Consider the following 25,306-nt stretch of genomic DNA (forward strand, 5'->3'; position numbering starts at 1 on the left):
TAGAATTCTCAAACTAGCGCTTAATATAGGTTGCTAGCTGTCAAAAAAATTATAGCTGATTTAAACAGCTTAGTTTACACTATCTACAGTCTAATTTGAACTATTCGATCATCTAGCTTATAAAAAAGCAATTGCCTAGCTCTCTTCCACTATTATAGCTTATAAAAAAACTAAAATTAACTGATCTGAACGGAGCCGAAGCCAAGATACATATCGATCGGAACATTCATACGAAATTCGTAAAATGGATAGCGATCATTAATCACCTAACTCCTATCATTCATACGCTTCCAATATTTTGCATAAACTGATCACACAGCATGGCGAAATATTCTGTGTAGATGAAGCTAACATTTTCTTGATGAAGCCAAGCACGTATGGACATCATCATGCAGCTGAAGCAGGAAAGGGGTGGCAGACGATAACGAGACTATGGATTGAACGTATGCAGCAGTTCTCAACAGCACAAGTTAAAATTACCCCATATAAAGCTAGCAGTAGTGTCCTATCCTTGTACAACTCTGAACCACAGTGAGCATAAATTGTTTATAAGCTAACACCAAAAGTACAGCTGCACTGAAAATTCATGAAAAAAAACACACAATGGGCATACTCGCTGCAGGCCCATGGAACATGCCTAGTCGATCTTCACAGATGAATAAATCAATCTTGTGAAGCAGAAGCAGGCGTAGAAGCCGATCGTACCGGTGAGCACACAGAAAGCAAACGAGGCAAGAAGCATGTAGCCAAAGTACAGCATGCCTGACACAACCTTAGTGATCTGTAGCTTAGTGAAGAAGTAGAACCCGGCGTACAGGAAGAGGTAGATTGCTGATGATCCTGAGGTCAGAAAGGACCTCCACCACCACAGGTAGTCCTCACTGCACAGTTGGAAATAGCACAGCACGATCGTGATCTCCGCACAGGTGATGATGAGGATAATGAACACCAGGAACAGGAAGCCAAAGATGTAGTAGAACTGGTGAAGCCAGATCGACGTCAGGATGAAGAAGAGCTCGATGAAGACTGCTCCGAACGGAAGTATGCCACCAATCAGAATGGTGAAGGCAGGGTTCATGTACCAAGCCTGCTCAGGGACCTGTCTTGGGATCTTGTTCGTCTTCACCGGAGCCTCAATGGCAGGTTGCTTGAAGCCCAGATAGCTCCCGACAAATACAAGAGGAACCGAGATACCAAACCAGAGGAGGACCAAAGCAAACATTGTGGTGAAAGGAACAGCGCCAGACGACTTCTCCCCCCATATTAGAGCATTAAGGATGAAGAAAATACCGAAAGCAATCCCAGGAAACAGGAAGGCGGTCCTCAGGGTGATGCTCCGCCATTCCGATCCTTTCAACATCTTATACAGGCGTGAAGAAGCATATCCGGCGAACAACCCCATCAAGACCCAAGTGAGCAGCATGGCAGTCATCAGTCCTCCCCGGTTTGATGGCGAAAGGAAACCCAGAACAGCAAAGATCATGGTTACTAGTAGCATACCGAAGAACTGAACACCAGTCCCAACACAGACACAGAGTAAGTCGGAGTTTGCAGGAGGGCGGAATACGTCTCCATGAACAAGCTTCCATCCTGTCTCCTCTTGGGCTTCTTCTTCAGTTTCAAGCTGATTGTACCTAGAGATATCTCTATAAAGGGTGCGGAGCATAATCATTGCCACCATCCCAGATAAGAAGAGTACGATCATGAGAGAGTTCACAATAGAAAACCAGTGAATTTGATCATCTATCATTAACAAGTAGGTGTCCCAGCGAGAAGCCCACTTGATATCACTCTCCTGCAGAGCAATACCAAGCAAATCAGAAAACATTAAAACGAACTCAAATTTTGAAATGTATGTTTAGTAACTTGACAACGCAGTTTATGTGATAGATTCAACATGGAAAATACTTCCATAATATATATAGAAAACAAAAAATACTTTTAGAACAATTGCAGGTAAAGTGTCACATTTAAGACCATGTCAATATCCTAAATGGTCTACACTAAGAATCAGAGCGAGTATTAAAGAAAGATGTTTCTTTTTTCAGAAACGCAGGAGGGCTGTGTGACGTTATATTAAGAGGAAAGATGTTTTTTTTCAGAAACGCAAGAGGGAGTATTAAGGAAAGATGTTAGGGCATAAAAAGAGAAGCAGATGTGAGAAATATCACCTCGAAGCCTACATCATAGGTAAATATGATTTCCTTCCCGGCTTCAACCTCCTGAGGAGTATCTGAGTTTACCACAAGCTTGCTGGCATGAGGATCACATGTGATTAAACGAGTGTTTTTATCATTCCACGGCCCTTCAAACTGGTGATTGATACTGGCATGAGAAATTTAACAAAAAAAGTATAAGTTAGTAAACAAGATAGTGTCAGCGTGAAAGGCATCATACCAACAAAATAGGGCAAGCATAACTAAAACTAACCTGAATGGTTTGACCTCAAATCCAACAATTCTAGAGAGATCTGTAGTTTCATCCTTATGGTATTTTACTAAAAATGCCAAGTGGTTGTGGATAAAGGACTTCTCATCATTGTTCTGTAACATATATTTTGTAATAAGATAACTCCACCCTCTCAAGAAAAAAAGGAGACCTACACACTGTTAAAAGTAAAACACCAGCTGAGCATACAAACTTACACCAGTGTATTGGCCCTTGACACCAACATGATATCCAGCCTGGTAAACAGTAGCACCCCTATCCTGCCTTGCAATAGGAACAACTAGTGGGAGATTGTCAAGAATCCTGTGAAGAAAATACGTTATGTAACTGCAGCATTTTTCATGCAATCAAAATTACAGTGCCACATATAAAATCCGTACATGTTCACCCGATACTCATCCTCTATTTTTTCCTTAAGCTCCTTTGCCTGTTTATCATCAATTTTTGCTTTGCAGATAATCTGGCACATCTTGGGTTCCCCCATCTCAAACTACAACACAAACGTAAAACGACAAAGTGCATGACGACTAAGTGATTTGGTACATTACAAATTACAATGCTGAATATGTGACAAGCAGTAATCTAGTACTGACCACATAAGGAGAGTTCTCAATGCGATCACCACGCAGAACTTCTCCAAGATTCTCTGCACTGTCAACTATCGTGTTTGGTTTACAGAAAGGAAGAGAGTAATATGAGTAGGGAAGTTGCGTCTTCGTGGATGTCAGCTTATTCACCTTCACCAAAAGTGGATCTTTCTGCAGAAAATTATGTATGAACCAGTTAGAACACACAACACATATTTCAGTAAAATAAAAGGCTATGATTTAAGAAGGAAATGTAATTCTCTGATCATCCCCGTAGCTCAAAAGATTGAAACACACACACCATTTGACATTCTTTTCTGTAAACGCAACTACTAGCACACATACATGCTTGATACTTTAGGATCTGAAAATAATGTGTTGTCATCATTCATTGAATTAGCTAGCTTGGTGCATGGGCACATATGACTGTCAGAGAGTAGGGTGGATTCACATGTTACACCAGGCAACCAGAAACAAGAGAAACAGAAGGGAGAATGGTTTGCGTGACAACTGCTTATTGTCAAAGAAAATATCACCTGCAGCTGCCAAGTTCAAACTATAAGTATCATGTATACAATGAAACATGAAATTTACCCTCTGAGATCAAGTGGAGCATTTGATGTATGTAAAAAAAATGAAGAACTGCACATCTTGAATACAAGTGAGTACAGATTTGAGTACATCTGGGTGCAGATTGTTGTGTGCTCTGCGCATTTTGAACACAGACCGTGGCATACTCACCGCACAATTTTCTTATTTAAAGTTCAAATCAGGGTTATGAAAATCCGCGCCTATGACGCGCCTAGGCGCGCCTAGTCGCTAGGCCACGGCCTCCCGCCTGGACTAGGGGGGTAGGCGGGCTCCTAGTAGTTTGGAGCGCCTAGGCAGCGCCGAGCGGCGATTCCGCGGCGCCCAGGAGCCCAGGCGGCGCTTAGGCGAGCTAGGCGCGCGCGCGGGAGAGAAAAGGGTGGCGCGCGCACGGTAGAGAAAAGGGTGGCGCGCAAGGAGAGAAAAGGGCGGCGCGCGCGTGGTAGAGAAAAGGACGCCGAAGACGCGGGTGGCTGCAGCTTCTCTCCTGTACGCGGACGCCAGACCCCTGCAGCCTTGCTTCTCTCCTGTACGCGGGCGGCTCGGCGGCTCCTGCTTCCCTCCTCCCCTGCTTGCTTCTCTCCTGTACGCGGGCGGCTCCTGCTTCTCTCCTCCCCTGCTTGTTTCTCTCCTGTACGCGAGCGGCTCGGCGGCTCCTGCTTCTCTCCTCCCCTGCTTGCTTCTCTCCTGTACGCGAGCGGCTCCTGCTTCTCTCCTGTACGCGGGCGGCTCCTGCTTCTCTCCTCCCCTGCTTGTTTCTCTCCTATACGCGGGTGGCTCCTGCTTGCTTCCCTCCGTTGCGCCAGCGGAGCGGACAGCCCAAGGTTCGTATGTTCCTACTCCCCTGCTCATCTCCTCTGTTATTCCCATATTCAGTTTGTAATTTGTTGACTGATGGCTTGAACTCAGATGACAGAGGGTCAATCTGAAAGTGCAAGTGCACCAGAGGGAGTTAGTGGCCTTAGAAGAAATTCAGATGATATGGGATGGGAGTATGGGGTTCTTGTTGGTATAAACAATAAGGACAAGGTAAAGTGCATACTGTGTGACAAGCAAATGTGTGGAGGGGTTTATCGGTTGAAGCAACATATCGCGCAGGAAGGAAAGAATGCGAAGAAATGCCAGGGCATGAAGACCACCAAAGAGAAGTTGTTGGAGGCTCAAGAAAAGTGCAAGAAAGCACTAGATGAAGCAAAAAGGAAAAGGGAGGAGAAGATTGTTCGTGAGCTAGAACTTAGAGAGGAAGTTCATGTGTCTAGGGTTGGAGGATCAGAAGAAGTGACTTGTGTTGGAAGTTCAGAGCCTCACAAATTAGGCCCCATGGACAAATGGACAAAAGCTATTGATCCTACAGCAACCAAATCTGAATCTTTGACTCAACAGAGGCTGAACAAGGAACTTTGGAAAGAAAGATTACATGAGGTGCATAAATATATTGCAAGATAGGCCTTTAACCATGGTAATTTCCTTGCTGTTTTTTAATTTCAGATTTCAATTTCATCAGATTTCCTTGTTGTAGTACTCAACTGAACACTAATTTACTTTTTTGTAACATTGATAGCAATATCATTCAATGCATGTGACAACGATGAGTTCAAGCAAATGTGTGAAGCAATTGGACAATTTGGGCCTGGAATTGAACCTCCAACTATGTTTGACCTGCGAGGGAGATTGTTGGAAGAAGAATATGCAAGAACCAAGAGTTTGTTGCAAGAACGTGAAGCCGAGAAGATGAAGAATGGGTGCTCTATTAAGATCGATGCTTGGTCAGATAAGAAGAGGAGAAGCATAATGAATGTGTGCACTAATTGTGCTGATGGAACTAGTTTTATTTCCTCAAAAGAGATGTCAGATGTGTCACACACAAGTGCAGTGATCTTTGAACTAGTGGACAAAGCAATCAAAGACATTGGTCCAGATGATGTGGTGCAAGTTGTGACTGACAATGCTTCTAACAACATGGGAGCAAAGAAGCTATTGCATGTGAAGAGACCACATATCTTTTGGACCTCTTGTGCAACTCACACAATTAACTTGATGCTCCAAGGAATTGGCAACATGCCTCGGTTCAAGAAGGTGATTGACCAAGCAAAGGCATTCACCATATTTGTCTATGGGCACACAAGAACACTAGAGTGCATGAGATACTTCACTGAGGGGAAAGAGATAGTAAGGCCAGGAGTGACTAGGTTTGCTTCAAACTATCTAACTTTGGACAGCATACAAGAGAAGAAGGACCAGCTAAGAAAGATGGTGGTTCATAGTAGGTCGGACTCACTGAAGGATGTGAAATCAAAGAAGGGAAAAAATGCCACAGCAACTATATTGAATCCAACCTTTTGGAAGGATGTGAAGTTGACATTGGCAGTTTTTGCGCCATTGTTCAAAGTTCTCCGTTTGGTTGATGGAGATGTGAAGCCATCCATGGGCTTTGTATATGGAGAACTATTGAAGGCAAAGAGACATGTTAAAGAGGCCCTTGGCAATGTTGAGAACCGTTTCAAGGATGTCGTTGCTGTTATTGAGAAGAAGATGGCTGGAAGACTTGGGGCATGTTTGGTTCGCTGCCTAACTTGCCACACTTTGCCTAACTTTTGTGCCTTATGCTGACCCATCAATCTTTGATGTTCCCAAAATAACAGAAGGTTTTATCAATTGTGTGGAGACTTTTTATTATCATGACGACGAAATGCAAGAACAAGCAGTCAACGTCGAACTCCAGAAGTTTCAGAATAGAGAAGGCCCATTTAGCAAGAAGGTTGCAAGGACTTTTGAAAACTTTGATTATAATCCAGGTAACAGTTTTTTATTTCAGCATTGTAACAAGCAATCTGTTATACTACTAACTAATAGAGAGGGTTTTTTTCAGCATCATGGTGGCGGCTTTATGGAACTGAAACACCAGCTCTACAGAAGATAGCTACCAAGATCCTATCTTTAATAGCAAGTTCTTCTGGTTGTGAAAGAAATTGGAGTAGGTTTGATGGGGTTAGTACCTATCTGTTATCAAAATTACAGCAGCATTACAATAAAATTGCAGAACTAAAAGTGCTCTTATTTTTAATTTATAGGTGCACACTAAGAAGAGAAATAGGCTTACTACAGACCGCCTCAACAAGGTGGTCTACATTCAATTCAACAACAAGCTGATTAATAAGAGAGCAAAGATCAAGTCCAAGAAAATTACTGATGTTCTCTTGCCTAATGGTACAACTGAAGCTCAAGGTTTCCTCCAAGAGAATGGAGATGATTGTGCATTAGTTTCCTTTAGAGATGAGGAAGAAGTCATGGAAGGTACAGGGATACCTTGGTCTGTGCTTGGAGATGCAGTGGGAGCAGAAGAACAACTAGAGCTGCGTAGAAGTGCAAGGGTGAGAGCTCAATGAAGAAGAGTTTGAGTCCGAAGAAGAAGAGTTTGATGAAGATGAGTATGAGATGGATGAACCCTAAGTGTGAGCCAGCTTCATGTCATGTTTTAGCTTTTATTATGCATCCATGTATCTTTAATTTGTGAACTTAGAACTCCTGCTGTGTACTTGTGTTTTGTGTTGTGACTTGTGAGAACTGAATCATGCGCTTGTTATTTAATTTCGTGGTCTGCTATGCATTTTATATGTGTTGCTGCCTGCTGTCCCTTCATGTTTGTGATTTCTAAAGGCTATCCTATGCTGCTGATCAGTACTTAATGGATGGGAGAAGGGTCAGACCTCAGATAATTACCTAACTTACTATTTCCTATTTTTTATCACTTGTATTGATGCCCAATTGCATCTAAAAGTGTTGTCCACTTCTATTGCAGCAGTGCTTGAGGATTCAGTGATCAACAGATCTGCAAGGACAAAGGACCTAAGGTATGTCTACTGGTCCTTCCCTATTTTTTATCTATAAATGTATATATTATATAAGTTAGCAAAACGCCTAGCATCGCTTAGGCAAGCCTAGCCTGGACTAGTCCCTAGACTAAGGGTCATCGCCTAGATTCCGCCTAGCGCCTAGCAAAACTTTGGTTCAAATATACGATTCAATAACATTACACAAACTTTAGACCGACTATAATGTTTTCGATTATTTATCATCGCTAAGGGGAAAACGCTTTTGCCTCAACATTGAGATTTGAAGCAGGGACCTGGCCAAAAGTGAATGCCAGTAGTCTCGAATTCCAAATGCATCCGGTGAAATGTCAGGGAGCAACTGAAGTGGTGGTGCGTCATTAGCACTGAGCAGCACCGTGCAGAAATGAAACGACAAGCACGCAATTCGTCAGACTACACAACTGCGCACAGAAGCGCCAACGATTATGATATCAGGTGAGAGAACAGCGTGTGCTACCCGCAACGACACGAGTAAGAGTAAGAGTAAGGGAGCGAGCGAGAGCAGAAGGACCCCGAGATCCCAAACACCACCGCTCGCATCCAACCCGATAAACACCAAACTATGGATCTGGCTGTCGAGATCCAGCGCGAAAGGATGGGGAGAACCGTTACGTTACGAGGAAGGTGGGAATGAGCGTAGGGAATTTGGACCTTATGGAAGTCGTTGGGCGCCACGCCGGGTAGGTAAAACGCGGCGGCCGGTGAGGCGGCGAGGAGCGCCGCGAGCGCCGCCGCGGCCCAGCGGAGCATCGCCGGAGCTCGCATCGGTGGGGGTTGGATCTGAGGCGGAGGCGCTCCCTCGCGTCCACTGGCAGACAGTCTCTCTCTGTGCTGTGGCCCTTCTCTGATGTATCAGATTCTGAATTGAACGATGAGAAATGGTGAACGGGCCGGCCGCCTATCCACTGAATGGGCATGCGTTTCAAGGGAAGTCAAATGGGCTTTGGGCCAGAGCCCGATCCACCCGACGGCTCACTCCGTTGAAAATGGAAAAAGTATAATTCCTTACTATATTAAAACACCAGTTTCAACGGTCGTCTCACGCTATTTTTTTACAATGAACCTCTTATATTTCTTCAAAATTAACCTGCGGTCCCAGATCATATCTCATCTTATCCTATTTGTTTGCACAGCAGTGTTCTCGCAGCTATCGCTCTAGCAACAAATTCCGTCCATTTCGCATCAACCTCCGCCCGCTTCTTTCGTTGTTGCACTGCCACCGGCGAGGAGGATTAGGGTGCTCACCTCCGGATAAGGATGCTCACTAGGTGATAAAAGTTGCATCGAGTCCAACCAACTCTAAACCTTCTCGTCACCCCCTGGGACCGGGAGTCCATCTCCTAGCTCACTCGTCTTCCGCTCCGCTCCTTCAACATAGGGCGTAGTTCGTGCATTCCACACATCACCAAATGTGGCGAGGTACAGATTTCTAGCCATTTAACTGTGGAGCATTGCTAGAGCATAACTATGAAAATGTTTTATTCATGTCGAATTAATTTCACATTGAATTTTAAGTGAAACCAATTATGCAATTGGAAGTGAGTACAAGGCACTCTAAAAGCGGAAAATGTTTCATTGTTTGATATGATACTCTAAAGGCAAGAGCAAGTATATATTTCTGTAATCATGTTAAGCGTTAGAGGATAAACTTGTTGTATTTAGTATTTCAGAAATGATCTTGTTGGCATACTTGTGCTTTTCTATGTCTTGCTAAACTTGGAGAAATTGTTAAGCCTTCACTATAAATGATGATTTTGGTTAGAGCATCTGATCTACACCATCTTCTCGGTCCCGAGTCCTAAGCCAAAACATTTGCTATAATTTAATTCGAGTATAGGGGCTTCTTTTCAACTTATTTTTTGGTCTTTTGGCCAAGTTCAAGTGTAATATTTTGTAACACCATGAAATTGGGGCATAAAATTTCTTTCTAAATATCCACATATGTTACCCTTGGTCTCTCTCTAGTCTCTCTCTCTTTCTTTTTGAGTAGAATTAAGTTAATTAGGAGAAGGGTTAATTATTTATTTTGTCAAAACAATGTAAGCCATGAATTGTTGCATCATACTGAGCCCAAAATATTCTTTGAATTGATGCAAATGTTTGAATTGGTTTGCATTTGAAACTTGGTTTGAATTTGAATTGAAAACCCTAGAGGAAATAAAATAGAAAATCCATTAGAAATTTCAGGGAAAATAGAAAACCGCATTTCGGACCAAATCAGCCCAGCCCCCACGCGCGCCCGTGCCCGCGCGCCAGCCCTCCCTAACAGGCGACCCCGCCTATCAGCGCCCTCTCTCACCTGCTCTTTCTTTCCTCTCTCTCCCTCTCGCTGCCCAGTGGGGCCGCCTTGTCGACGCCGATCTCCTTCGCGTGCGCGCACCCTTTCTCTCTGTCCCGTGGGCCCCGCTCGTCAGCCCGGACGCCTGTTCGCTCGCCCGCTCTCGCTTGCTCATGGGCCCTGCCCGTCAAACCTGCCCCCTTCCTTCGCAACCGCCGCGCCCATGCCGTGCGCCCTCGCCGCCATACCGGTGCCCACATCTGCACGCCCCGCCCACGTCGCCCGAGCATTAGGTAAAGACCTCGCACACTCCCTCAGCTCGCCCCTGCCCCACATTCGCGCTCCCCCGACCTCGCATTCACCCAGTCGCAGCGCCGCTTCCCCTCGTTGTCGCTTCGTCGTTCTGTCGTCGCCGCTGGACTTCTGTCAGCGCTTTGGCCACGGTGAGCTTCGCCTAAGCTTGGCGCATCGGGAACCCGCGGTGGTTTCCCCTTTCCTCAACTCCTCTGCCCGCTCCGCCCTCTACCTCTTCCCTACGCAGGTTGGAGTTCGCCGCCGCCGCGATCCTTCGACGTCCGGTCAACCAAAACCTCCCTGCGCCGCGCCAAGCAGCCCCAAGCGTCGTCTCAGGGTAAGTGACCCTCCCTCGTCCCTATTTTGCGCCAAATTCGCTTCACCATGATGAATTTCGTCTCGCCGGAGCCCCCCATCATCGGACCGCCGCTTCCTCATGGCGTTTGGCCACTGCAACCCCTCCTCGAGCCTAAATTTAGGCCTAGAGCATCCCTACCCACTCCCCGAAACATATGTTGGCCGTAGAGCGCCGGATTAACCCTCACCTTGGCGGGTATTGCTCGCCGGAGCAGCCCTAGGTTCACCCGAGGGTCCCCCTCCCCCATCTGCCCGTGTTCACGCCACCCTGGTCTCGCCTTAGTGTTCGTCGAGACCTCCCCAACCTCTATGAAATCCCAAACCGACCCCTAGCGCCCTAGAAGCCCCAGTCTACCTCATCTCCGGCAGCTGCGCCGCCGCGGGCGCGCATGGCACCGCCCTTGGCTGGTCGGAGTAGGTAAAGTCCTCTGGCGCCCATCTCGACCGTTTGTCTCCCATCTGACGGCCTGGATTCGCAGATAATGGTTCGCACGATTTGTGGAACCAGCGCCGTCGATCTACGATCTAGCGGCCAGCGTGCCCCGTGCCCTCAGCACACCGCTGACCCGTGGGCCCAGCGCTTCAGTGCTGCAACCCTTCCTACCCCACCTGTCAGCCACACTCGCCCGCCGCGCCAGCACGCTCACCCGCCGATCTAATCTCGACCGTCGATCCGTGATCTAGCGGCCGAGGAATCTCAATGCCCGTTCGCGTGGTTATTTTGTTAAGAAACCCCTCGGGTTTCCGAGAATCAACCCATCGTCCCTTGATTTCGCACGTAGGCCCCTGTTTTCTTATAAACAGACCCCTGGCCTTTTTAATAATCACAGAATTAGACCTAGTTTTGTATTTTAAACTTCAAAACTTGTTTATTTCATATCTTTTTCATATGAACTCCAAATTGAGTGATTCAAATTGCAAAATGTTCATAGGAATATTCTCTATCCAAATAAATTATGATCCAGTGCCCCACACTGGACGGTCCGGTGCCCCACAGAAAAGGAAACCAGCCAATCAGGGGATTCTTTGCCGCGTCCTGTGCTCGTACTGTTCAATGTCCGGTGCACCACCGGACAGTCTGGTGCACCGATGAACAGAAGGCAAGAATTGCCTACCAAATGGAGTTCCAACAGCTCCTAGCTGTCTTAGGGCTATAAAAGGGACCCATATGTGCATGGAGGAGTACACCAAGCCTCCATTGAACATTCTAACACGCCTAGACTCCGCAAACGCGCATTTGGATCATCGTGTTTGAGATTTGAGCACTTCTTGAGTCGTGAACTCTCTGCGTTGTGTTTGTGTGCTCCTCTCTTGACTTGTGTGCGTGGGATTGCTGTGATTCTAGTTCTTGCGTGTGTTTCTCTCCCTCCTTTACTCTTGTGCCTTTATTGTGATCAACATTGTAAGGGCGAGAGGCTCCAACTTGTGGAGATTCCTCGCAAACGAGAAAAGACTGCAAAGGAAGAAAACTGTGGTACTCAAGGTTGATCATTGGATCACTTGAGAGGGATTGAGTGCAATCCTCGACTGAAGGAGGTCACCACAATGTGGAGTAGGCATTGGCCGAACCACGGGATAAAAGTCACTGTGTCTCGTGCCTCTTTTCATTGGGATTGGTTTTCTTCTAGAGTTCTTGCTTTAGCAACTTTGTTTTAATCGTGCTAACATTTTATAACCAAGTTTGGGCTATTTAGTGTTGAATTTTACAGGATCACCTATTCACCCCCACCCCTCTAGGTGCTCTCAATTGGTAGCAGAGCAGTACTCTTCATTTAGGGACTAACCGCCTGAAGAGATGGATCCTAAGGGTAAGGGGATGGTGATCAACAATAAGGAGAAGGAGTCCCTCTTCAACGAGCCAAGAGATGACAAGCCCACTGACTTAGGCTCGAGTCACAAGAAGAAGTACGAGAAGAAGAAGAGGCGCATAAAGAAGATCATCTACTACGACAGCGACGCCTCCTCCTCTTCACCAAGGGATGATGACGACGAAGATTCTTCGTCGAAAAAGAAGACGGTTAATCAAAACTATTCTTTTGATTATTCTCGCATCCCTTATAATTCGAATGCCCATTTACTTTCTATTCCACTTGGAAAACCCCCACACTTTGATGGAGACGACTATTCATTTTGGAGTCATAAAATGCGTAGTCACCTATTTTCCCTCCATCCTAGTATTTGGGAAATTGTTGAAAATGGAATGCATTTCGATAGCACTGATAATCATGTATTTATCAATGAACAAGTACATAAAAATGCCCAAGCCACTACTGTTTTGCTAGCATCTCTATGCAGGGATGAATATAACAAAGTAAGCGGCTTGGACAATGACAAGCAAATATGGGATACCCTCAAGATCTCTCATGAGGGTAATTACACCACCATGATTACCAAAATGGAACTGGTGGAAGGCGAGCTAGGGAGATTCGCCATGATAAGGGGAGAAGAGCCAACTCAAACGTACAACCGGCTCAAGACCCTTGTCAACAAAATTGGAAGCTACGGAAGCACAAGATGGACGGATCATGACGTCGTCCGACTCATGCTAAGGTCATTTACTGTTAATAACCCCCATTTGTAAATCTTATTCGTGAGAACCCCAGGTACACCAAGATGACGCCCGAGGAAATTCTCTAAAAATTCGTAAGCGGGCGCATGATGGTGAAAGAGGCAAGATATGTGGACGATGCCTTAAATGGACCACTTCCTCTCCACGAGCCGCAACCCGTTGCTCTCAAAGCAACCAGCAGCAAGGAGGCACTACCTAGCAAGGTGGCACAAGTGGAGGTCGCCGGGCTCAATGAAGAAGAAATGGCGCTCATCATCAAGCGGTTCAAGACCGCCTTGAAGGGACGCAAGGAGTATCCCAACAAGAACAAATCAAGGGGAAAGCGCTCCTGCTTCAAGTGTGGTAAGTCTGGTCATTTTATAGCACAATGTCCCGATAATGATGATGACCAGGCACAAGCGAAGAAAGGAAAGAAAGAAAGAAGAATTACAGGAAGGCGAAGGGAGAGGCGCACATTGGAAAGGAATGGGACTCCGAATGTTCTTCATCCGACTCCGATGACGAAGGACTAGCTGCCTCTACCTTCGACAAGTCTTCCCTCTTCCCCAACGAACGCCACACAAGCCTCATGGCTAAGGAGAAGAAGGTACGTACATGAGATACACCTAAGTACACTTCTTCTAGTGATGAGGAACTTTTCGATGATGATGAGATAGATTATAGTGATCTTTTTAAAGGATTAGATAGATCTAAGGTAGATAAGATAAATGAATTAATTGATGCTCTTAATGAAAAATATAGACTTCTAGAAAAGCAAGAAGATATTCTCTATGAAGAACATGATAAGTTTATTAGTGTTCAAAAATATCTTGCTCTAGAAATTACGAAGAATGAACTGTTGTCTTCTGAATTGTCTACCTGTCATGATTCTATTTCTAGTCTAAAGAATTTGAATGTTGATTTAAATACTAAGCTAGAAAAACTTAATGTGGCTAGCTCATGTGTAGAGCATGTTGTAATCTGCAATAGATGTAAAGATATTGGTATTGATGCTTGTAATGAACATGTTTCTACTATTGTTAAGTTAAACAATAATGTTGCAAGTCTTAATACTCAACTTAAGACTTGCAATGATAATTATGAGAAACTAAAATTTGCTAGGGATGACTACATCGTTGGTAGACACCCCTCTATTAAGGATGGACTTGGTTTCCGAAAGGAAACCAAGAACTTAACAAGCCAAAGGACTTCTAGTCTCAACAAGGAAAAAAGGGAAGGCTCCTATGGCTAGTAGCTCTTACTCTTCACATGACCAAAAGAACCATGCTTTTCTTTATGCTCATGTCAAGAATATTTCAAATATTTCTCATCATGATAGGTGTTATAATCATGCTACTTTACCTGCTTATCATGATTCTCATGCCATGTTTGCAACTAGCTCCTCTCATGCTCATGGTAGAAGTAGGCCTAGGCATAGTCATGTTGTTTCTCATCCGCCTAGGAAAGTATGCACTGGTCCAACTACTATTTATCAGACATGTAATGCTTCTTTTGTATTGTCATGTAAAAATGCTAAAGTAGTTGCTAGAAAGTTGGGATCTAAATGCAAGAGAGACAAAACTTGCATTTGGGTTCCAAAATCTGTTGTAACTGTAACACCCTGAATTTGGGGGTATAAAATTTCTTTTCTAATATCCACCAAATTCAGGTGTTACTCTCTCAGTTCTTCGCTTTCCTTTCTCTTTTCACTAAAAATGGAGAATCATTTTGTTTTATATTAGCGTAAACCTAGTGGAATGAGCCCTAGGGGCACTTTGGTTGTTGCATTCATGCTGTTGCATAGTGTTTCTAAGTGCAAAATGTGTTTGAAATATGTTAACATATCTTATAGAAGCGCTCGGTAAATTTTCATATTTTTCGGAATATTTTTCTATTTTCCGGAAACCCAAAATCTATTTATTTGTGGAACCTAAAAATATTTTTAGAAATTCTAATTATGTTTTTTTAGTTCATTAGGTGCCAAAACATTTATAGGAATTTTTCTGGAATTTTTAAAAGTATATATAATATTTTGAGCACAAAATATGGATTTCTAGGTTTTTCGAATTTTAAAAATAGTAAAATCCGAATTTTAACCGAATTTTTATCTCGTCCAAACCCTAGGTATATATACATGTCCGGCTTCATCTCGTCGAGCCTGTTCCAGAACACAAAACGTTTCCCCCAAATCCAATCCCTAGCTCCCGGTATTGCTCGCCGAAGTTCGGGGCGGTTCCAACTCCGGCGACAACTCCGGCGAGCAATTACTCTCAATCCGTGCATCGTCTACGGAATCCGAGGGTACCGCTGCGTTCGTCTCGTCGAAGGCTTCGTCGCAGCGCGTTCGGTTCATCGATTGGATCCCCGAATCTCCGGCAATCGACGGATTTCTCCTCGGCTCCGGCGAGGGTCTTCTTCCCCGGTGAGAAACCTCCATTGTTTCACCTAGGGTTTCTTCGTTTCTTCATTTTCCCGTCCGTGCAGAGCCTCTCCCACTCTCCCCTCACCTTCCCCGGTGGCGGCGCCCCCCCCTCCGTTTCCCCTCCTCGACGGCGCCCCTTTCTCCCTCCCCGGCGGCGGCGGCGGTGGCCGGCGGTGGCGCCCGCGTTTCCGTGCTCCCGCTCCCGCGCGCACCCCTCCCCGGCAGCGGTGGCCGCGCACCTCGCGCCCGGTGCGGCCGTGCCCGCTCCCGGCCGGCCCGGCCTCGACCTCCCCTGCGCAGCCCTCTCCTCTTCCCCTCCTCTCTCTCCCATGGATGGGAGGAAGAAGATGAGGAGAGCATGAAGAAGATGGCAGTTCTGTAATTTAGTCCGCGCGAATTACAGTATGGTTTAAAACATTCATAACTTTTGCGTTTTAAACCCGATTCGATCCATTCAAGTTGCGTTAGATTCGTATTAAAATTATCTTAATTTAGAAATATTTATCCCAATTTTTTCACATTTTATTTAATTTAGTTAAACGTTTGTTTAACCAGTGGCTACTAAAACAACGTTTCAATTTAAAAACCTAATTTAGGAATTCGATTCACGCATTTATAATTAGTCACCAATATGATTAACCTTAACTGAAATGTTACTTATTAATAATTGTTTAGTGTAATCACGTTTTCATTTATTTATTAGTTTCGCATGTCGGTCCGCGCGTACCGTGCGCGTGCCGCGGTGCTGTTTCGCGCATGTCGTTTGCAAGTGTCGCGCGTGTTGTTCGTACGCATTGTCGCGTGCCGTTCGCGTGTGTCGCGCGCCTTGCCGCGTGCCGTTCGCGCGTATCGCGCGTTGTCCGCATGCTAAGTCGTTTGTGTCCGCGCATTGCGCACATCGTGTTTACACGTCGTGCATCGTTAATTCGTCTCGCTTAGAATCACTCATATTCATTAAGTTACTTGCTTAACTGTCAACTATTAAAATAGTAAGTTAGTCAAAACTAAGTAGTAGTATTAATTTACATTTGATTAGTGTAAACATGCTAACCCCTCGACCATAGCTTCGACTAACTCGGTTCTTTTCCTCGCATAACTGTAGAAGCGCTCTCTATTTTATATTGCTCGCTTTTATAATATTTTATCTCGTATGGTGTAATGTTCTTATGCAAGTATATGTTTGTTTGTGCCTGTTTGTATTCGGTGTGCGTCGCGAATAGACTGCGATCCATTTCCGAGCTTCGAGGAATCGACGAACAAGCTTCGGCGACCAAATGACCCAGCTCTTCGAGTTATACGAAGCTGAAGACCCTGAGCATCTGTTTGGTGAAGGCAAGTGTCCTCTGACCTATTATGTCCCATTTACTTTATAATTCATCAACCTGCATACCATGATCAACCTAAGGACTGACTAGCTTTGTATTTACCTTGTCCTTGATTACCTTTTGGGTTATTATGGTTAGCTTCATGCTATTGCTTTACTTTAATCAATGAACATGATGTGAACACTTATGATACGATGTTGTCTCTATGATTATGATGTTGGACTGGTGATACTTTAGGGGGCTTGAGCGGTTTCTCGAGTGCCTCTCCGTAAGGACCTGTTCGTTGGATGACCGCCCGATAAAACAGTGCAACCATGAGGGTGGAATGGGATGCCCTTAGCTGAATAATTAGAGGAACCGAGGTGTAGTTCGCTTAGCCGTCGTGCCGTTAATGGGGCTCGGTGTATGCGGCTCGCTCTGCCAAGTTTGGTTCGCCCCTTGGGGAGGAGTGCGGTGCATTTAGGAAACCTAACGGGCGGCTACAGCCTCGGGGAATCTTTGTAAAGGCTACGTAGTGAAACCCTGCCTATTCACCTTGGTAGTGTTTAAGGGTTTGATCGGCCCGAGGCAAGAGGGAATCACGACTTGTGGGTAAAGTGCGCAACCTCTGCAGAGTGTTATGAAACTGATATATCAGTCGTGCTCACGGTTATGAGCGGCCAAGGGAGCTCCATTGATTAGAGATACTTGATCAGAGATGGTTTGTTTGCAGATGATGATGATGAGGATGGTTATGATTATGCTTATGGTAATGGTAAGTGGTATTCTTTCCATTTGGAAAGAGTACTTTGGGTTAAGAACTTGGGTTAATGCTAAAACTTGGCTTTCTACTAGTAATAATAACCTGACCAACTAAAAGCAACTGCTTGACTTAACTCCACATAAAGCTAGTCCACTACAGCCAAACGGGACATTTGCTGAGTACGTTGATGTGTACTCACCCTTGCTTTCACAAAACACCAGGTTGCCTTTGGTGCAATCTATGCTCAGGTAAAGAAGAAGGCGTCGAGGTGGATCTACAGGAGTTCCAGGACGTCGACGAGTTCGAGGATTAGGCTAGCGACCTCCCCCAGTCAGCTGCCTGTGGTGGGTTGTTTACGTTGGCTACGTTTCGATTCTGTGTACTTTGATTTATATTATGTAAATGGCTCTAGTCTGTAATATTATTACTTACTCTTTATTGTAATTCGAAGCATTGTGCTATGATGAGTCATTTATGTAATCACTGTGTACGTGAATTTCTGATCCTGGCACGTACATGGTTCGCATTCGGTTTACCTTCAAAACCGGGTGTGACATAAGTGGTATCAAAGCCGTGCTGACTGTAGGACCGCTGACCTAGAGTAGCATTGACCGTTTTAAGGACTTATTGATTATTACTTCATCTCATCCTTGATTCTGCTTCAAAATATTAGTCACCTCGACTAATTCTATGTTGTGCTCCTATATGCCCCCTTGCCAAAAAGTATTTTATTCTAGTATGGTCTATACTTCTCTCAATCCATTAGATCTGATCTCATCTTGTGCTTGCGACATCTTTGTAGATGCCCCCTGACCATATCCTTTAGTCTTTTGGGACTATTTCCTCATCCATTATTAAATTGCTACTATTTGACCATCTCTATTCCATTTTGTTATTGACATGCTTGTATCCTTGCGTTTTAGCACCCTTATCCCTTAATCTAAAGTACTTACCCTTGTACCTCTATTGCTCATTTAAACAGTTCAGTTTAGGTGTCCATGACCTTCTTGTCTTCTGGGATCATTTCTTATTCGGTTGTAAGTCGCTATCTTTCGACAATTTCTATGCCCTTGGTCTTGGTATGCTCGTACCATTGGAATCTTGCATACTCTTATTTTTATATATGCTTACCTTTATATCCCAATATCTGTTTGAAATATTTCAGTTAACATGCCCTTGACCACCCTTGTTTCCTAATGATCCATGAGCGGTCATTCTACTTTGCATATCCTTGGTGATCCCGTTGTCTCCTTGTAACTCCACTCGGTAATGAATCTTTACTTCAACCCTTCTGTTGGAACCTTACCGATCTTACCCTTGATTGTTTTCTCCACTTTGTCGTTTCGCGAGTCTTGTCTCAACTATATCCTTTGTTATGCTTTTTAATTATTATCATATGCACCCTTGACACCTCTATATCCTACATTGATGTTTGTCTCATACATGCCCTTTAAAATCGCCCCTCTTTCGTCTCATACCTTCTTTCTCTTGGCCGTATCCTCTTCTTTGGCTCGCGAGTTTGTAACCTCATCCTTTGTGGTGCTTTTGTTTCTTATTGCCTTTACCCTTCTCATCTCTCAATCTTACCTTGGTGATTACGCTATGTTCGTTATCTAAAACCTCCAATCTTCCACCTTATTTCAAGTGTGGTCTCTTACTTATCTCACCCGTGGTTATATCCTATACTTTACCTCTTACAAGACTTATCTTATCTCTATTCTTGATTGTACCTAGATTCCTGGTTTTTTATGCACATTTACCTCTTCCTTTATATCCTTGCCTATCATCACCTTTGACCCTTGACCTCTCTCCATATTTACCATGATGCTTACCTATTTCTTAGCCTCACTTATTCCATTTCAATCCGAGAGTGTTATTTTCCCTATCCTGCTCTTGTTCGTTTCCTTTCCCTTTGTCGCTTTGCAAGTCTTGTCTTACCTTAACTTCATCCTTTGTGTAGCTTTTGTTTGATATCATCCTTACCTTTGTAATCTGTAGATCTTGCCTTGATACTTATCTTAGGTCTGCTTGTTGAAATCCCCTCTTTTCTATCTCAATTCGAGAGATATGTTTTACTTATCTCACCCTTGACTATATCCTCTTCTTTACCGCGTGTAGGCCTAGACTTAACTCCATTCGTTATTGTATTTGTACCACTTGCTCTTCTATGCCTTTATCTTTTCTCTTACACCCTTGTCCGTTATCGCCTTTGGCCCTTGCGATATTTATGTCTTCTACCTAAATGCTTACCTTAAACTTATCCTTTAAATCCTCCCCTTTCTTTCAACCCAGTTTGAGAGTTGCGAGTTACCTACCTCTCCCTTGATTTCTTTTCACTTCTTGTCGCCTTACAAGTTTTGTTTCAATTCCATCCTTTGCTATGTGTTTTATTTGCTATCACCACCTCCTTGTCATCCATCGATCTTGCCTTGATACTCATCTTTATTCTGGCTCTTTAAAATCTCCTCTCTTCCACCTCAATTGGAGAGTGGTTGTTTACCTATCTGGCCATTGGACGTACCTCCTTCTTTTTCATCTGCAGGTCTTGTCTTAACTCCATCCTTTGTGGTACTTATATCCTTGGTTATTATGCGCATTTACCTCCTCTCCTACATCCTTGTCTGTTATCACCTTTAAACCCTCGTGATATCTATGCCCTTGCCCTCATGCTTACTTTGAACCTACCCTTCAAAGCCACCTCTTTTTCATTGCTGTTTGAGGATAATGCCTCACCTACTTCACCATTGATTGCTTCCCATTCTTTGATACCTCGCACGTTTTGTCTAAAATACCTCCTTGGTTGTGTTTGTCTGTTATCACCTTAACCCTTGTCATCCATTGAACTTTACCATGATGCTTATCTTGCACCTGCATTTTAAAGCTTCCTCTCCCATTCCAGTTCAAGAGTGTTGTCTTACGCCTCCCCGCTCTTGTTCGTCCCTTTTTTTTTCTTCTGTCGCGTGGCAAGTCTTGTCTTAGCTCGATCTTTTGATGTGCTTTCGCCTATTACCTCATGTACCTTTGTAATCACTGGATCTTTCCATGATGCTTATCTTATGCCTACCTTTTGAATTATCATCTTTCCCATCTCGATTTGAGAAGGGTGTTTTACCTATCCTGACCTTGGTTGCATTCTCTCCCTTGTCGGTTACAATCATTGCTTTAGCTCCATCCTTTATTATGCTCATACCCCTACGCTCCATGTCTTATTATTCCCCTTGCCTTTTGTTGGCCTTAGAGGAAAGACCACCATTTAATTAAAAGGAACGTATAGAAACGAGATGTTTGTTGATGTGTGCTCGTGATGTTTGTCCTTCTGCTATGACTGATTTGCTTCTTTGGAATGAGTGTTGATGTGTTGTGGCCCTTGGACCGCAATGGAATCTGTTTACTAGGTGAGTGCCATAGAGTTAAGTAGTTGGGTTCTCCCCTGCTCTCTCTAATCCGTCTATACTTACCTTTTCTCGTTATTCTTTCCTCTTGCACATGTCCTTTTGGCAACCTCCAACTCCTCCAAATCAGTCAAGATCAAGGTCGGCAACATCTTCATCAAGTGTGTATCAATGCTCTTGTTAAGGGGGTTAGCCGCTAACCCCAATAAAGACAATGCAATCAACATCAACCAACAAGATCAGAGTGGCGCAGCGAAAACGTGTGTGGGTCCTAATCCACAGGTCCAGGAGATCCTCAAGAATTGCATCAATCGGTCTCAAGCATCTGATGGTCAAAGCAACCAATTCACAAGTCAAGCCGGCGGAGGCAAAGTTGAGTTAGAAAAAGCTATGAAAGACTAATGAACCAATCTCATTTTCTTGCTAGCCTCTTCTTGAATCTCGAGGACGAGATTCTGTTAAGGGGGTTAGATTTGTAACACCCTGAATTTGGGGGTATAAAATTTCTTTTCTAATATCCACCAAATTCAGGTGTTACTCTCTCAGTTCTTCGCTTTCCTTTCTCTTTTCACTAAAAATGGAGAATCATTTTGTTTTATATTAGCGTAAACCTAGTGGAATGAGCCCTAGGGGCACTTTGGTTGTTGCATTCATGCTGTTGCATAGTGTTTCTAAGTGCAAAATGTGTTTGAAATATGTTAACATATCTTATAGAAGCGCTCGGTAAATTTTCATATTTTTCGGAATATTTTTCTATTTTCCGGAAACCAAAATCTATTTATTTGTGGAACCTAAAAATGTTTTTAGAAATTCTAATTATGTTTTTTGAGTTCATTAGGTGCCAAAACATTTATAGGATTTTTTCTGGAATTTTTGAAAGTATATATAATACTTTGAGCACAAAATATGGATTTCTAGGTTTTTCGAATTTTAAAAATAGTAAAATCCGAATTTTAACCGAATTTTTATCTCGTCCAAACCCTAGGTATATATATATGTCCGGCTTCATCTCGTCGAGCCTGTTCCAGAACACAAAACGTTTCCCCCCAAATCCAATCCCTAGCTCCCGGTATTGCTCGCCGAAGTTCGGGGCGGTTCCAACTCCGGCGACAACTCCGGCGAGCAATTACTCTCAATCCGTGCATCGTCTGCGGAATCCGAGGGTACCGCTGCGTTCGTCTCGTCGAAGGCTTCGTCGCAGCGCGTTCGGTTCATCAATTGGATCCCCGAATCTCCGGCAATCGACGGATTTCTCCTCGGCTCCGGCGAGGGTCTTCTTCCCCGGTGAGAAACCTCCATTGTTTCACCTAGGGTTTCTTCGTTTCTTCATTTTCCCGTCCGTGCAGAGCCTCTCCCACTCTCCTCTCACCTTCCCCGGTGGCGGCGCCCCCCCCCCCTCCGTTTCCCCTCCTCGACGGCGCCCCTTTCTCCCTCCCCGGCGGCGGCGGCGGTGGCCGGCGGTGGCGCCCGCGTTTCCGTGCTCCCGCTCCCGCGCGCACCCCTCCCCGGCAGCGGTGGCCGCGCACCTCGCGCCCGGTGCGGCCGTGCCCGCCCCCGGCCGGCCCGGCCTCGACCTCCCCTGCGCAGCCCTCTCCTCTTCCCCTCCTCTCTCTCCCATGGATGGGAGGAAGAAGATGAGGAGAGGAAGAAGAAGATGACAGTTCTGTAATTTAGTCCGCGCGAATTACAGTATGGTTTAAAACATTCATAACTTTTGCGTTTTAAACCCGATTCGATCCATTCAAGTTGCGTTAGATTCGTATTAAAATTATCTTAATTTAGAAATATTTATCCCAATTTTTTCACATTTTATTTAATTTAGTTAAACGATTGTTTAACCAGTGGCTACTAAAACAACGTTTCAATTTAAAAACCTAATTTAGGAATTCGATTCACGCATTTATAATTAGTCACCAATATGATTAATCTTAACTGAAATGTTACTTATTAATAATTGTTTAGTGTAATCACATTTTCATTTATTTATTAGTTTCGCATGTCGGTCCGCGCGTACCGTGCGCGTGCCGCGGTGCTGTTTCGCGCATGTCGTTTGCAAGTGTCGCGCGTGTTGTTCGTACGCGTTGTCGCGTGCCGTTCGCGTGTGTCGCGCGCCTTGCCGCGTGCCGTTCGCGCGTATCGCGCGTTGTCCGCATGCTAAGTCGTTTGTGTCCGCGCATTGCGCACATCGTGTTTACACGTCGTGCATCGTTAATTTGTCTCGCTTAGAATCGCTCATATTCATTAAGTTACTTGCTTAACTGTCAACTATTAAAATAGTAAGTTAATCAAAACTAAGTAGTAGTATTAATTTACATTTGATTAGTGTAAACATGCTAACCCCTCGACCATAGCTTCGACTAACTCGGTTCTTTTCCTCGCATAACTGTAGAAGCGCTCTCTATTTTATATTGCTCGCTTTTATAATATTTTATCTCGTATGGTGTAATGTTATTATGCAAGTATATGTTTGTTTGTGCCTGTTTGTATTCGGTGTGCGTCGCGAATAGACTGCGATCCATTTCCGAGCTTCGAGGAATCGACGAACAAGCTTCGGCGACCAAATGACCGAGCTCTTCGAGTTCTACGAAGCTGAAGACCCTGAGCATCTGTTTGGTGAAGGCAAGTGTCCTCTGACCTATTATGTCCCATTTACTTTATAATTCATCAACCTGCATACCATGATCAACCTAAGGACTGACTAGCTTTGTATTTACCTTGTCCTTGATTACCTTTTGGGTTATTATGGTTAGCTTCATGCTATTGTTTTACTTTAATCAATGAACATGATGTGAACACTTATGATACGATGTTGTCTCTATGATTATGATGTTGGACTGGTGATACTTTAGGGGGCTTGAGCGGTTTCTCGAGTGCCTCTCCGTAAGGACCTGTTCGTTGGATGACCGCCTGGGAAAACAGTGCAACCATAAGGGTGGAATGGGATGCCCTTAGCTGAATAATTAGAGGAACCGATGTGTAGTTCGCTTAGCCGTCGTGCCGTTAATGGGGCTCGGTGTATGCGGCTCGCTCTACCAAGTTTGGTTCGCCCCTTGGGGAGGAGTGCGGTGCATTTAGGAAACCTAACGGGCGGCTACAGCCTCTGGGAATCTTTGTAAAGGCTACGTAGTGAAACCCTGCCTATTCACCTTGGTAGTGTTTAAGGGTTTGATCGGCTTGAGGCAAGAGGGAATCACGGCTTGTGGGTAAAGTGCGCAACCTCTGCAAAGTGTTATGAAACTGATATATCAGCCGTGCTCACGGTTATGAGCGGCCAAGGGAGCTCCATTGATTAGAGATACTTGATCAGAGATGGTTTGCTTGTTTGCAGATGATGATGAGGAGGATGGTTATGATTATGCTTATGGTAATGGTAAGTGGTATTCTTTCCGTTTGGAAAGAGTACTTTGGGTTAAGAACTTGGGTTAATGCTAAAACTTGGCTTTCTACTAGTAATAATAACCTGACCAACTAAAAGCAACTGCTTGACTTAACTCCACATAAAGCTAGTCCACTACAGCCAAACGGGACATTTGCTGAGTACGTTGATGTGTACTCACCCTTGCTTTCACAAAACACCAGGTTGCCTTTGGTGCAATCTATGCTCAGGTAAAGAAGAAGGCGTCGAGGTGGATCTACAGGAGTTCCAGGACGTCGACGAGTTCGAGGATTAGGCTAGCGACCTCCCCCAGTCAGCTGCCTGTGGTGGGTTGTTTACGTTGGCTACGTTTCGATTCTGTGTACTTTGATTTATATTATGTAAATGGCTCTAGTCTGTAATATTATTACTTACTCTTTATTGTAATTCGAAGCATTGTGCTATGATGAGTCATTTATGTAATCACTGTGTACGTGAATTTCTGATCCTGGCACGTACATGGTTCGCATTCAGTTTACCTTCAAAACCGGGTGTGACAGTAACTAACCTTGTAGGACCCAACAAGAGTTGGGTACCTAAAACCCAAGCTTAATTACCTTGCAGGTTTATGCATCCGGGGGCTCAAGCTGGATCATTGATAGCGGATGCACAAACCACATGACGGGGGAGAAGAAAATGTTCACCTCCTACGTCAAGAACAGGGATTCCCAAGATACTATCATTTTTGGAGATGGGAACCAAGGCAAGGTTAAAGGCTTAGGCAAAATAGCCATCACGACCGAGCATTCAATTTCAAATGTGTTTTTAGTAGAATCGCTCGCGTATAATTTACTGTCTGTAAGTCAATTATGTCACATGGGCTATAATTGTTTATTTACAAATATTGATGTATCTGTCTTTAGAAGAAGTGATGGTTCATTAGCTTTTAAGGGTGTATTAGACGGCAAGATCTACCTAATTGATTTCTCGAAAGAGAATGCCAATCTAGATGTATGCTTAATTGCTAAGACTAATATGGGCTGGCTTTGGCACCGCCGTCTAGCACATGTTGGAATGAAGAACCTTCATAGGCTTCTA

General features: G+C 44.4%; 1 protein-coding gene across 1 annotated transcript; it reads right to left on the reverse strand.

Moving 5' to 3' along the window:
• Positions 1-412: 412 nt before the first annotated feature.
• On the reverse strand, positions 413-8,452 carry LOC103643205 (transmembrane 9 superfamily member 9). The gene is made up of 7 exons (XM_008666355.3): positions 8,147-8,452; positions 3,042-3,206; positions 2,829-2,938; positions 2,646-2,751; positions 2,431-2,543; positions 2,172-2,325; positions 413-1,795 (listed from the first exon to the last, which is right to left on the reverse strand). The coding sequence occupies exons 1-7, from the start codon at positions 8,258-8,260 to the stop codon at positions 638-640; spliced, it is 1,920 nt and encodes a 639-aa protein (XP_008664577.1). The 5' UTR covers positions 8,261-8,452; the 3' UTR covers positions 413-637.
• Positions 8,453-25,306: the final 16,854 nt, after the last annotated feature.

This window comes from Zea mays, chromosome 1 (assembly GCF_902167145.1).
Source record: "Zea mays cultivar B73 chromosome 1, Zm-B73-REFERENCE-NAM-5.0, whole genome shotgun sequence".
Classification (NCBI taxonomy): domain Eukaryota; kingdom Viridiplantae; phylum Streptophyta; class Magnoliopsida; order Poales; family Poaceae; genus Zea; species Zea mays.

What these genes read in the sequence shown, in the direction of transcription:
- LOC103643205 (XM_008666355.3), bottom strand. Translation starts at nt 8,260, where the DNA reads ATGCGAGCTCCGGCGATGCTCCGCTGGGCCGCGGCGGCGCTCGCGGCG. An exon ending in TTGAGAACTCTCCTTATGTG is followed by an intron (nt 2,939 to 3,041) that starts GTCAGTACTAGA and finishes TTTGTGTTGTAG; the next exon opens with TTTGAGATGGGGGAACCCAA. An exon ending in TTTGAGGTCAAACCATTCAG is followed by an intron (nt 2,326 to 2,430) that starts GTTAGTTTTAGT and finishes TTCTCATGCCAG; the next exon opens with TATCAATCACCAGTTTGAAG.